At 40.7% G+C, this 12,857-nt stretch overlaps 1 protein-coding gene across 4 annotated transcripts in view; it reads right to left on the reverse strand.

Moving 5' to 3' along the window:
- shoc2 (SHOC2 leucine rich repeat scaffold protein) overlaps nt 1-12,857 on the reverse strand; it is a 22,734-nt gene continuing 9,877 nt past the window's right edge. For 3 of the 4 annotated variants that reach the window (XM_035407051.1, XM_035407049.1, XM_035407050.1), the window contains exons 3-9: nt 11,946-12,083; nt 10,537-10,667; nt 9,737-9,925; nt 9,087-9,209; nt 8,315-8,452; nt 6,278-6,395; nt 4,640-5,714 (exon numbers count right to left, since the gene is read on the reverse strand). In XM_035407051.1, coding sequence (XP_035262942.1) covers nt 5,506-5,714; nt 6,278-6,395; nt 8,315-8,452; nt 9,087-9,209; nt 9,737-9,925; nt 10,537-10,667; nt 11,946-12,083 — 1,046 coding nt within the window. In that variant the 3' untranslated portion in view covers nt 4,640-5,505. Of the gene's footprint in view, nt 1,676-4,639; nt 5,715-6,277; nt 6,396-8,314; nt 8,453-9,086; nt 9,210-9,736; nt 9,926-10,536; nt 10,668-11,945; nt 12,084-12,857 lie in introns of those variants that run through there. The other variant, XM_035407052.1, reaches the window with a different exon arrangement.

The raw sequence follows: 12,857 nt of genomic DNA on the forward strand, positions 1-12,857 counted from the left end.
TCACGTATAAAATCAAGACAAGGCAATCGTCTTTTTTATATTGAAGTAACATAAACTGAACATTACAATTAATTGGATTAAAAGTACAGTTATACATTTCCAGAGCTTTCTCCACATATATCAACGTGGGATTCATCTCCAAAATAAAATAAAACAAATTTTAAAAAACCAAAAAAAAAAAAAAAAAAAAAAAAAAAAAAAGCATTGTGCAGGCATGACAAGGGTACAAACATCAGAGATTCGAAACAAAGATTTTAAAGTTGACACGCTAATGACATCACCACTAAATGGTCTCTTTACTCTAAGTACAAAAGAGACATTTAAGGGAACAGCCCGAGTCTGAGTGTTAAAGGCACAGCACTATGTTAAAAAGTGGAAAACAAATTGAATTTTTTTTTTATTTTTATTTTTTTTTAAATGCTTGGGGGTCTCGACTAACGTTTCTCAAAGCACAAACAGCTTAGAAATCATTGTCTAGTGTGTTTTGTACAGACACAAGGAAGTCAAACTCACTTTCGGTTTTAATGGCAATATACATAATTGACGTGAGAGGGGTGTATGTTTTCGATGCAGGCCGTTTACCATTTTTAGACCTACAGGCCAGAATCTAATTTTAGCCATGGTAGGAGCAAAAGCAAAACAATATAAAGCATTTTTGTTTTGTGGACTTGGACGTCCAGGCTTTACAAGAGGCCCAAGCGCTTTCTAACGAGAAACATTTTAAATTGTGCCTCAATGTTTTCTGCATGTGCAAATCATTGCAAACTACTCATTGTAAACCAGCCTCTTGGCTGAATGCTGCTCTTGTGTTTGTACAGTTGAAATAAAATTACTATTACAGCAAAATGACAAAATATATAGAGGAAAAGCAATTTCTTTTTCAAGGAGGCAACAATTTGATATGTGAAAAAAAGACAGCATTCATTTTGCAGTACTGTTTGGTAAAAGCAAAGATTGCTACACAATACAATATCTCACGTAACTTTAAATTTTGTAAATGGTTATAGGTTTATTACAGTTAAAAGATATATGTACATATGGAACATCCCAAACATGACCATATAATTTATTTGCAAATGTCATATTTTGCAATACAAGTACAGGCAAATCCTGGGGTTGCCAAGTGTTTGAGTTTCAATATACACTTCATACAAAGGGGAACAGAATATACTTTGACTCTAATTTAAGTAATCATAACCCAGCCCTCCCCTATAATTAAAATGTATGCCAAATTGATCATTGGGCGTAAAGAACAAAGTCTGCTAAATTGTCATACTGGCAGTTAAAAGTATTCTAAAAATTAAACATCTCATACCTGGCGTGACAATTAAGCATACGTTTACATTACAGCTTCAAATTACACCATGTCACCGCAACCAAATGTAGTCTCGCAGGGAGGTAGGCGAATCATCGTTTATTCCAAATAAAATCTGATAATAGCAACAAAGTACTGAGGCAAAACATGCTTTCCCCCCCTCTGTAAATCAAGGAGTTTTCATTTATTCTGGTAGAAAACAAACAAACAAAAAAAAAAAAAAAACAACCCAGGGCCTAATGTAAGCTTAATGCCAAAGCCAAGATTAGGATACTGAGGAAGGCCTGTGTCAGTCTTGGTCACGTCTTCCACTTCTGTAACAGAGGCTGATTATCAAGATGATTTTTCGTTTTCATCCGTCTTCGAAAACAATCACAACCGAGAAAGGAAATAAAAAGAAAAAAAAAAACGAAGGTAAGCAAAGGTTTATGAGAGAACTGTGCGGTAAACGTAAGGCTGTCAAATAAATGTTCGTTTTTATAATGCTTATCCGACGGTGCAGAGGACTGTCTGTGGGTTTGTGGAGGGGGGGGGGGAGAACAGCTACGTGATTATTTGTCGGTAGCTAGGTTAAGTTTCGCGATGCACCGACTCCGCGGACAAAAAGCAGCCGAGATAAACAGAATGCTCACCAAAGCGGCCGAATGCCATTCGAGCAGCGGGAAACACAAGGAAGGAATACCAACACCATTCACCTTTTAAGGCTGCTTGTCAAAGAACAGGTAGGGTTCAGGCATTGCTGCACAATGCTTTTGATACTATTTGAAATGTACAAAACTCAAAATAACATTTTTGCAGATACCAATAGCAACATCGTTTACCTTTTTTTTTGTACAGCCCCCCCCCCCCCTCCCCCCCCTCCCCTCCCCTCCCCCAAATCCCCAACAATAATCATGGTTAAAAAATGGAACATGCTCATTTCCTATACAACATCGCAAGGCAAGAGAGACGTACAAGACATTTTCTATAAAAAAAAGGAGAAAAAAATGACCTTGATTCATACACTATCATTCTATGATCTAAAACACAAACGATAGAAAAATAAAACACCCTAAGTCTCAATTCATTTGGATGCACCAAAAACACCACAAGATCATAAAAAAAGGAAAAAACAAAGAAAAAAAAATCAGATAAGAGTCAAAATGACCACCCCAGCAGACTGAAAATTTGACTAATCTTTAAAAGCACATTGAATCTACATTCCTGGTTTTTGATAAATGCTTTCTTTTTTCAATTTTTTAAAAACATATTTGTTTCCTTTATCATTGTCTTGGTGTCAGCTGCTACCAACTACTGTCGATTACTTTCAAATGGCACGGTGATGAGAAGTAAAAATAAAATAATTACAGGGAATACAGCATTCTTTTTTTTGTTTTGTTTTTTTTTTTGCTGTATGCCTAATGCACATTTCATCAGAAGGACTCGCTGAAGGCATTTTCACATGGTTTCAACTTTCTGTCAGCTGTTCAATGTAACAATAATTACAGAGATCGAATGTACACTTTGAAGCTTTTATTCAAAACCAGGAATGCACTGCCTCTGGTGTATTGTTAAGCACAAACAGAGAAAGCCCTTTTTACATTGTTAAAGTCTGTACTGTAACTACGGTTAGGCTCAATTATGCACCTTATTCACGTATGAATTTTCATTTTCCTTTTCTTTTTCGCAGGTCCAAAATAATTTGATCTCTTACAGCCGCCGAACTTGAACCGCGCCAAGTCGATGGATGTGTCACAGGCTACAGCTGATTATGCATCTGCCTCCTTAAGAGTCTTAAGAGTTACAGCATATGTTTTCCAAGAGTTCATCGAGCAGCAACGAGTTCTGCTGGTAGAATCGAGCAGCCGTACGATTCTCGACGAGGGAGGCGGAGAAGCCTCGTCACGCGTGGCCGTGACGGACAAAGTTCTGTCGCGCGCACAACCGTGACCGCACACATCCGTCACCGCACGGGCGCAATCCACCCCCCCCCCCTCCCCCTCCCCCCCCGCACGCGGGTCTGCCCCGCCCCTCCAAAAATACCCATCTTCAGTTGCTGCCAAACGTAGACTACGTTAAAATCCCATTTAAAACCACGACTGAAAAAAAGCTATGACACAACAGGTTTTAAGCGGTGCCACGCCTTAAAAGCCAAACAAAGGATGTAACCAAAGTTGTAAATCTTCATGCACAGTCACTTGATATAATACTATTGAGACATTTTCATGTAGTCATTAGAAGAAAAGAAAAAAAATATCTTGATTCAAATTTGGCTCTTTAGTTAAAACATTGCAGATCTCAGAAGCAATACTTTTGTCACTACAAACCATTGTGCCTGTTGTGCAGGAAATGATACGGGAATTTTTGTTTGCAACATTTCAAGAGAACCTGATCTACACAGATCCTATACATAGATTTAATAAGACATTGTTTCAATGTAACAGTTTGGATTCTGCAACCAAACCTTGTAGTTTCTTGTTATCAAAATGAGGCAAACAAAAATACTCTTGAAAAACGAGGAATTGATCAGAAAAAAAGGAGAGGAAAGCTATGGAAAAGAAAATGCCCCTATTAAGTACACAACCGTTTAAATGAAAATGTCGTAAAAAGAAACTTCAAGGAGGGTGCCAATACTATTAAAAGTGCATAAAAACAGCAGCATGGTGTGACAGTGTTTGGGGGTGGCACTGGGGTGGGCGGGGACAGTTTGGGGGGGGGGGGGGGGGGGGGGCTCAATATACGTAATCATTGAAATCCGGTGATGCCAAAAATGAACGTTTACTCTGAAGATCTTTATCTATGAGAGCACTCCAATCTTGCACAATGTTTTTTGGCATATATTTAGCATGAGTATGGAGAAACCGTGATTCGTTTACTTTAATGTTCTTTCACTGCGCCTGATATGTTTAATGAAGTCTTTTCGTAATAATGACAGTAATAGTGCCCAACACTGAAGATATTATAGCAAACGTAAACATTGATAAGACTGAACTGCACGCGAGGCAATCAGTATATTTACAAAAATGACTGTAGTTCATTAACATCCCATCACCCATTTTTTTTACAAACAGTTTAAAAAAAACATTCCCAGTCAAATTAGCCTAGTATGTCACATCAGGGACCAAACGGTCAGAGATATGATTTAATGCAAGTCATTTCAGAATGCTCCGTTGCTCTATTCTCGACTTAGATGGAACAGGCCTTTAGTTTGAGAATGAAAACTAATCAAAGCAACTAACTGATTTCTACTTTCTTTGACATTTCGGTTGTTATAATTTCAATTTAAAAGTGAATAGCAGGGCTAAATTGTTTAGGTGGCAAATCCTGTAAATCGTGTTTTTTCCCTAACCCCATGTTCTGCTAATTTATCTATCGGGTTAAGCGTCGGCTTGTTGTATTAACCCTCTCTAGGTGAATTAAATGCAAGTTAAATTACAAATAAAAGAAATAAAAACAAGACCTACGGTAAACCAATATGGGCCACATAGCTAATGCTTTTTAAACAAAAATAAAATTAAAAAAAATTATAATAATTAAAATGAAAAATAAACAAGATTAGTTGCATTTAGGAAATAACCAGTTCTCTTTCCACGACAGGCACTAGTTTTGCTTTGTACAACTTCAAAGTAACACCATCAGACCAGACCTTTGTTCTCCACAAACTGAGTCATCTGCACAGTAGCACACAGTTATCTTTAGTCAGGTGTGATAAAAAATAAAACAAACATAGGAATAAAAATTCAGAAATAAAAAACAAAAAACAAATAATAAGGGTTATGGCAGCAGCAGCAGCAGCAAAATAAAGGTTTTAACTTTTTTTGCATACAATTGTACTTCTTGTTCTAATAACCGTTTTTTTAATTACTGAAACTGTGTTGGCAATAGGGTTTATATATTAGAAGACTGCCATGAAGCTCTGGTTATGGTTATTCAATATATATGTATCAATTTTGGCAAAGGAAGTCTAGACAAGTAATTTCTCTTTTTCACATGATTGGTGGGGAACTAAATGGCTATGATTCCTCTATTAGCAGAAACATGTAATGCAGTCTTAATAAAATTGCCTTTTTTTTCCTCAGATAAGATATTCATAACAACAATAATGCATTTAATTATAGTTTTCTTTTATCTTTTTTTAAAATTCTTTTTTTTCCCCCGTTTTTTTCTTTTTCTTTTTCTCTTACAGTGTATGACACGTGGGATCGGGGCGATCAGACCATGGCCCGGTACGGCCCCTGCATCTTCAGGAACTGAATGATGAAGGAGGGGCCCCCGGCGACGATTTGGGGGGGCAGGTGGCTGAGGGGACAGTTCTCGATGCTCATTATGGACAGCTTGCTGCACAGGGCCAGCTCGAAGGGAAGGCTGTGGAGGTTGGGGTTATCGTTCAGATACAGCTCCTCCAGGTTCTCCAGTGTACCTGGGGGAGGGGGGGGGGGGCACACGGACAGATTAAGGTTCAGACGCATTTTATCGAGGCTCCGTTCCAAAGTCGCACCACTGTGCTAAGATCCCATCTGATTTTATCCCCATTAAATAATTTATTTGCTAAGTACACGATAAATCAGGTTTAGTATCTTTCTCGGAGTACACGTATGCCATAATGGTGTATAACTGTAAATCACACAGACATTTCGCAAAAAGGTATAACAGCTGTGCCCCACCTGGAATTTGAACCTGCAACCTCTTTATCCACTAGACTGCACAACACATTATCGTAATTTTCTCATGGCTGATAAATACTTGAAAAAGTTGGAATTTCACTGCCAAAAATGTATGTACCCCACTTCCTTAAGAAGGTGATTTTGCACATCTGACTCCCACATTCAGTAACTTCTAGGGCAGCCTGTCTGAAATCTTTCTACGAGGAAGTACAGGCTAACTATTTGCACACTTAACTATGCTCCAAGGAAAAAGTTAAAATCTTGTGCGAGAGCCAAAGGCACAGCCCTCTGGGAAACCCATCAAGTACCACACACTCACCAATCTCCTCAGGGAGGTGCTGCAGGAGATTCTCCCCCAGACCAAGGTGGGTCAGGTTGGTCAGGTGACCGATGCCTCTGGGCAAGGTGGTCAGCTGGTTATTGGTCAAGACGAGTTTCTGAGAAGAGATCGGGGAGACAGGGGTCAGCTCCATCTGACCAGGCACTGAGCACATGGACCACATGATCGGAGAAATACATGGAAGCATTAAGGCCACAGTGTAGCTGCTGTACAAGTACTGGACAATAAGCACTATGTATACAGCGAGCTTCATAATGTTTGGGACAAAGAAATATATATATGATTTTGATTTGTAATCAAACAAGTCACATGTGGTTAAAATGCAGATTCTCAGCTTATATTTAACAATATTTTTTGCACATTTTGGTTTCACCATGTGCAGGAAGAAAAGGCAGCACTTTTTATACATAGTACCACCATTTCAGGGTACCATAATGTTTCAGACATATTAATGTTATATAAATGAAAAGTAGAATATTTAGTACTTTGTTGCATATCCTTCGCATGCAATGACTGATGTTTGTGAAGTCCTTGACCCATACACATCACTAGGTGAGGTGATGAGTATCTTTGCTGGTGGTACTCTGCCAGGCCTGTACTGCAGTCATCTTCAACTCCTGTTTTGGGGGCTAGTTGTCTTACGTTTTCTCTTCAGCATATGAAATACATGTTCGACTGGATATCAATCTGGTGACTGACTTGGCCAGCCAAGAATTTACCAGTTTTCGGCTTTGAAAAAAAAATTTCAGCAGTATGGTAAATGGTAAATGGACTGCATTTATATAGCGCTTTTATCCAAAGCGCTTTACAATTGTTGCCTCTCATTCACCAGAGCAGTTAGGGGTTAGATGTCTTGCTCAGGGACACTTCGACAGGCCCAGGGCAGGGATTGAACCGGCAACCCTCCGACTGCCAGACAACCGCTCTTACCTCCTGAGCTATGTCGCCCCTTATCTTCGGGATTATTGTTTTGTCGTAGGATGAAGCGCCGTCCAAAGAGTTTGGAAGCATTTACTTGAACTTGAGTAGATGAGATTTTTCTGTACACGTCAAAATTCATTCAATGACATCAATGAAGACAAGCGAGCCGGCACCAGTGGCAGCCATAGATGCTTAAACCATAGCACCCCCACATCACCATGTTTCACAGATGTGGGGGGAGTGCTTTTGATCTTGGGCAGTTCCTTTTGACCTCCACACTTTGCTCTTGCCATCGCTCTGAAAAAACTGAATCTTAGTCTCATCTGTACACAAGACCTTTGTCCAGAACTCTTCTTAGAAACATGGCCAAACTGTTTTTTTGTGGCTAACAAGTGGTTTGCATCTTTCAGCGTAGCCTCTGTACGTCTGCTCGTGAAGTCTTCTGCGGAGTGGTCACTGACTCATCCACACCTGCCTCCTGAAGAGAGCATCTGACCTGTCAGACAGGTGTTTGGGGGTTTTTCTTCATTATGGTGAGAATTTCATCAACAGTCTTCCTTAGCCTACCAACCCCTTTGCTGAGCTCACCAGTGATCTCTTCGTAGTGACGTTCAAAACAGTTGGTTTTGGTCAGCCTAAGGGGGGCCCTATGTCTCTGTTTTTTATTTCATTTTTTTTGGCTTCCTTGACTCTCACTTGTACAACTATGGTCCTCATGTTGGCAAATAGCAATAACGGACTCCAAAGGTGATGAATCAAGACTAGACACTGAAAGCTCTCTTATACCTGCACTAAGGAAGAAATTGAACACAACTGACTAATCAGAAACACCTGTGAAGCCATTTGTCGCAAATGTAATAGCGCCCTGAAATGGATGGACTATTCATTAAATTTCTATATATTTGTTGAAACCAAAATGCATAAAAACCACGTGAATTGTTCGATGACAAAACCAAAATTGTGGAGCACAGAGCCGAATCAAGAAAAACAAGCCTCTGCTCCAAATATTATGGAGCACACTGTATATGGGAGTCGATATAAAAGCAATTGAAGTGAGTTCTCTGAGCATTTACAGGACAATAACCCAGCGCATACCTGTAAATCTTTCAGATAGGCGATCTCATTGGGGAGCGATTCCAACTTGTTCTCCTCCAAGTCCAGCTCCCGCAGTTTCCGCAGGTTACCGATGCCGTGCGGCAGTTTCTTCAGAAGATTGTTTGACAGAATCAGGACCTGCAACCAAAACAAAGGACACAATCTTACCATTTAAAACAGAAATTAGAATCACATAACAGGCAACTGTGTGTATGTAAAGTACCAATAAATGACCTGTACACATAATTCTCATGCATGTATTATAATTATGCATTTTTAAAATAACTGCAAATAAACAGTATATGCACACACACTGGTGCAGCAAATTTGAAAGCACCTTCTAAAGAAGGGATTACATCAGTGCTCCAAGGAACATGTCCGTCGACACGTTTGCACCTTGTATTTTTAGAATGCGGCAGACTTACGTAACAGATGTGGTTCGCATGCATTTAGAAATTTCATCAACCAAAATGAGGATTTCCAAAACAATGTCATGTTAATTCAAATTTAATGGTACTAACAGACAAACGCATTCCCATTTACACCCCAGCCACATAATTCCTCTTTCGGCACTCATATGTGCCCCTGTCTCAGTTAGTGCAAGTGATGATGGCGTGGTTTACTGAATGGTGAATTTTGCTGAGGATGGGCATAGTGGGGTAGGTTGCCAAACCAGCAGAAACAATACACAATCCCCCAAAAGTGGGGAAAAGTCAGAATTGCTGAGGTCAGGCTTCAAGAAACGATGTAGTAGACAGAAAGAGCAACACACCTCCAGAGACACAAGCCCGCACACATCCTCAGCGATCTTGGTCAGCTGGTTTGTGGCCAAGTTCAGCTCCACCATGCTGGTCCAGGTTCCAAAGTCAAGTGGGAGAGACGTTAGCTGGTTGTCCTAAAAAAAAAAAAAGAAAATAGTTTTCTACATTTATTTATTTGCTAGGGGCTGATTACAACACTGCTAATACATTTTCTTCCTTAGTCACAGGACAGGTTTGAACAATACCAGTGGCTTTTGGTTTGAGCCTTCGCATTAAAGCTTTAAAAGAAACACTGTAATGTGTCAGTCCGTATCCCACCTAGCTGGGCCCCGTTTTCTGCTTTTCGAGCACAACGGACGCGGGCACCATTTTGTTGACATTCGACGGCGGTCCTGAGAAACTGCTGTGCAGGCGGTTTCGCGGAGCGGCCGAGCTTCGCGCCGCCGACAGCCGCCGCCACCGCCGCCGCCTCACCGGAAGGCGCGAGGGATTACAGACAGAGCGCCGGGAGCGAAACCACGGCGATTCCGCAGAGAGGCAGGGAGAGGGGGTGGGGGGAGTGAGGGAGAGAGAGAGAGAGAGAGAGAGAGCGAGAAAGAGAGAGAGAGAAAGAGAGAGAAGGGCTCAGGCAGCCAGCACAAAGCGAGCGATGGCGGTTTACCTTCATGTTTAGCTTGCTCAGCACCTTGGCCCGGGAGAAGATTCCGAAGGGGATCTTGTTGATGCGGTTGTGCTCCATGTTGAGGGAGTAGATGGTGGAGAACTGGGAGGGGCCGCCCACGGGGTAGGACTGGAAACAGTTCCGGGCCAGCGTTAGGCTGGTCAGGTTCACCAGACTCGACAGGAGGCCCTGGGGTTAAACAGACAACAGGCGAATCTTACGCTCAGTCTTACGCTGAGAAAATGAAGAAGTCTGCACCGTAAATTATTCAAAAATGTGGTGAGTTTTAAACAAAAAAATCTGCAGTGTTGCAGTGAAGACTTCACAAACATAATAATAATGTTTGCATAGCACTATTTCTGCATTACAATTCAACGTGAGTTATACATTATATTATAGTTATGCAAGAAAAGCAAGTAAGACTGCAGACATTTGACCAGAATTATTCAGGATGGATAAAACCTGTCCCCAACCAGGAAATATAAAACACAATAGCACTGAAGAATAATGCAACAGCAACAAAATGTAAGAGAACAATCAGAAAACCATAATATAGCCAACGCACATACTACAACCTAAAACAACTGAAAATATATAATATAAAAAAAGACCACTGCTTAGGCACTCAGTTTAACCATAGTTTAACCACCTGCATGTGTATGGGCACGTAGACTACAGCTTTGAAACCAGAATTGTACAATAGGGGTAGAGTATTGAATACAAGGCATGCTGTACGATAAATATCTATACAGAACATCAGTGAGGCTACAAATCGATTAGATTACTTAGCCTGTGCTCACCTCTGGTAGCATTGAGATATTGTTGTTCTCAAGGTTCAGCTCCTCCAGTTCTCGGCACTTCGCTAATGACCTGGGGATTGCGGAGAGCCGGTTGTACCGCAGGCCCAGGCGGTTTATGCTTGACAAATTACCTGAAACGTTAGAAAGAAAGAGGCAAACAAATTATATCTTTTTTCTCCCCCTCCTACAATGTAAAAGCTGATCGGTACCGCGCATATAAGAAGGGACAATGAACGGGTGCAGCTGTTAAAAGCAAAAGAACGAATGGGTATGGAGCCATTTTAAAAAGTTACGCGTAATACGCCGTCATTCACATCTCCGGAAGCCGCTGAGATCGTATAATGCAATTACTGACTGCAGCATCTGACACGCAGCACAACCTTTCGACTAACTACAGATATGTCAGTTGACCTTGCTTCGTGTCAAGATAAAATGAATAAATAAATAAACACTGTGAAAACTGGCACCACTGCAGAACTAACTCGCTGCAACAGAAGTAAGACCAGTATTGATATCACCTACAGCTCTGATTAGACATGCCCAGTAATAAATAAATATTCTTTATTCGATGCATTATTATGGTCTTCATTGATTTCAGCAAAGAGTTCTCTTAAAAGTTCTACATTATAAATCAGAGCGTCGGGGGAAAAAATAAAAGTGATCTACTTCCTCTCAATACGAGTGCATTACGACACGTACTCTTCTGCCATTAGAGACGGGAAAGCCTTCCTGACCACAAGCGGCACATCAGAGACAGTGTGTGTGTAATCATGGACGCGTCCCACAGGGTCATTCTCTACCACCGTCTTGTAGCAGCTATGGGCTTAACTTAAACTATACCCTCCGGCTTCATTCTCTGAAGAATCTTACCATTTTTTCTAAATATTATTCTAAAAAAGCAATGGCAACCACATATGACGCGTTACATTTGAGGGGATAAATGTAGCATTGTATTTATAAAAAATAAGCGCTGCAAAAATAAGTGTTGAATATATAAGATATTCTCTCATCGTTCGAGCGTTGTGGGAGTGTCTAGACTCTGCACCGAAGACAGATTAGTTGTACAGCTACGGATTTCGCACTTCACTTCCTGAACCCAAACAAACAGCTCAATCCAAAGTAATGCACCCCCCCCCCCCCCCCACCTCAAAGAATGCAGGAGAAGACAGACTTATGCCTCGTAGACCAGAACAAAACTATTTACAAAGAAGGAGTGCACAGAAACTACAGCTGCATATTTCAGTCCTTAACAAATGAAATGACGTCTGCGGCAATTGACCAATGATGATTAGCACTTCACCGGACTATTATCATTAAACACCTTTCCAGGTTTAGAAAATATTAACAAATAGAAACAACGATTAAATGCATATTTATTCCATGAAAAATAACTGGCCATGAGCACTCACCTATAGTTTCAGGAAGGTCCAAAAGCTCGTTGTGCTGTAAGTCAAGGTTAGTGATCTGTGTGCAATTGCCGATCTCTTTCGGAAGGTGTTCGAGCTGATTGTGAGCTACGTCCAGCGTGATAAGGTTACATAACTCCCCTGTAAATAAACACATATCAAATACCACAAATCACACACTAGTACACATTAATAATACAACAACAACAACTACTATTACTACTACTAATAACAATAACAATAATAATAATAACCAATTATCAGTCTTACCCTAGATTTAGAAGCAGAGAACAGTAGCAGCTGTTTGTACAATTGTTTTTATGTTTCTGTATGTTCAAATAAATATATATTTTTTAATAAACTAATACTTGGTTGATGAGTTACTTGGTTACAATTGGGCAGGTTACGATTTTTTACTTTACGGTTCAACAATGAGATGTACACACTTTTTGTTACAAGAGATAAAAAAAAGTCTCAAGGCATTCACCACTGTTTAAAACTCTGTATATTTTCCACTGACATGGCACGTAATTATTTTGACTGAACGCAAAAAAAAGATAAAGTAAACTTGGCGCCTCGAGTCACAAGAAGACCAAGGCTGCTTTTGGCACGATTCCGCTCTTTTTTTTCTTTCTTTTTTTTAAAACTCCTTACGGCGGTGTGAAACACAGCCTGGGAACAGCGCTTAGTTCATTATGAAGTACTCTCCCTGCCAAAAAAACAAGACAAACGCCGAGCACTCGAATAAAAATATTGTCGAACTGAGCGTACCATAATTTGCGGCGTACCCGCGAGCGCGACGGCGCGATCTCCCGCCCGGCCGTGCACCCCCCCCCCCCCCCACCCGTTTCTTTTCGTCTTCCCGCCCACCCCCCACCCCCCACCCCCCTCGAAACGCGCTAGGTGGCGCCTGCT

This window comes from Anguilla anguilla, chromosome 2, assembly GCF_013347855.1.
Source record: "Anguilla anguilla isolate fAngAng1 chromosome 2, fAngAng1.pri, whole genome shotgun sequence".
Lineage (NCBI taxonomy): Eukaryota > Metazoa > Chordata > Actinopteri > Anguilliformes > Anguillidae > Anguilla > Anguilla anguilla.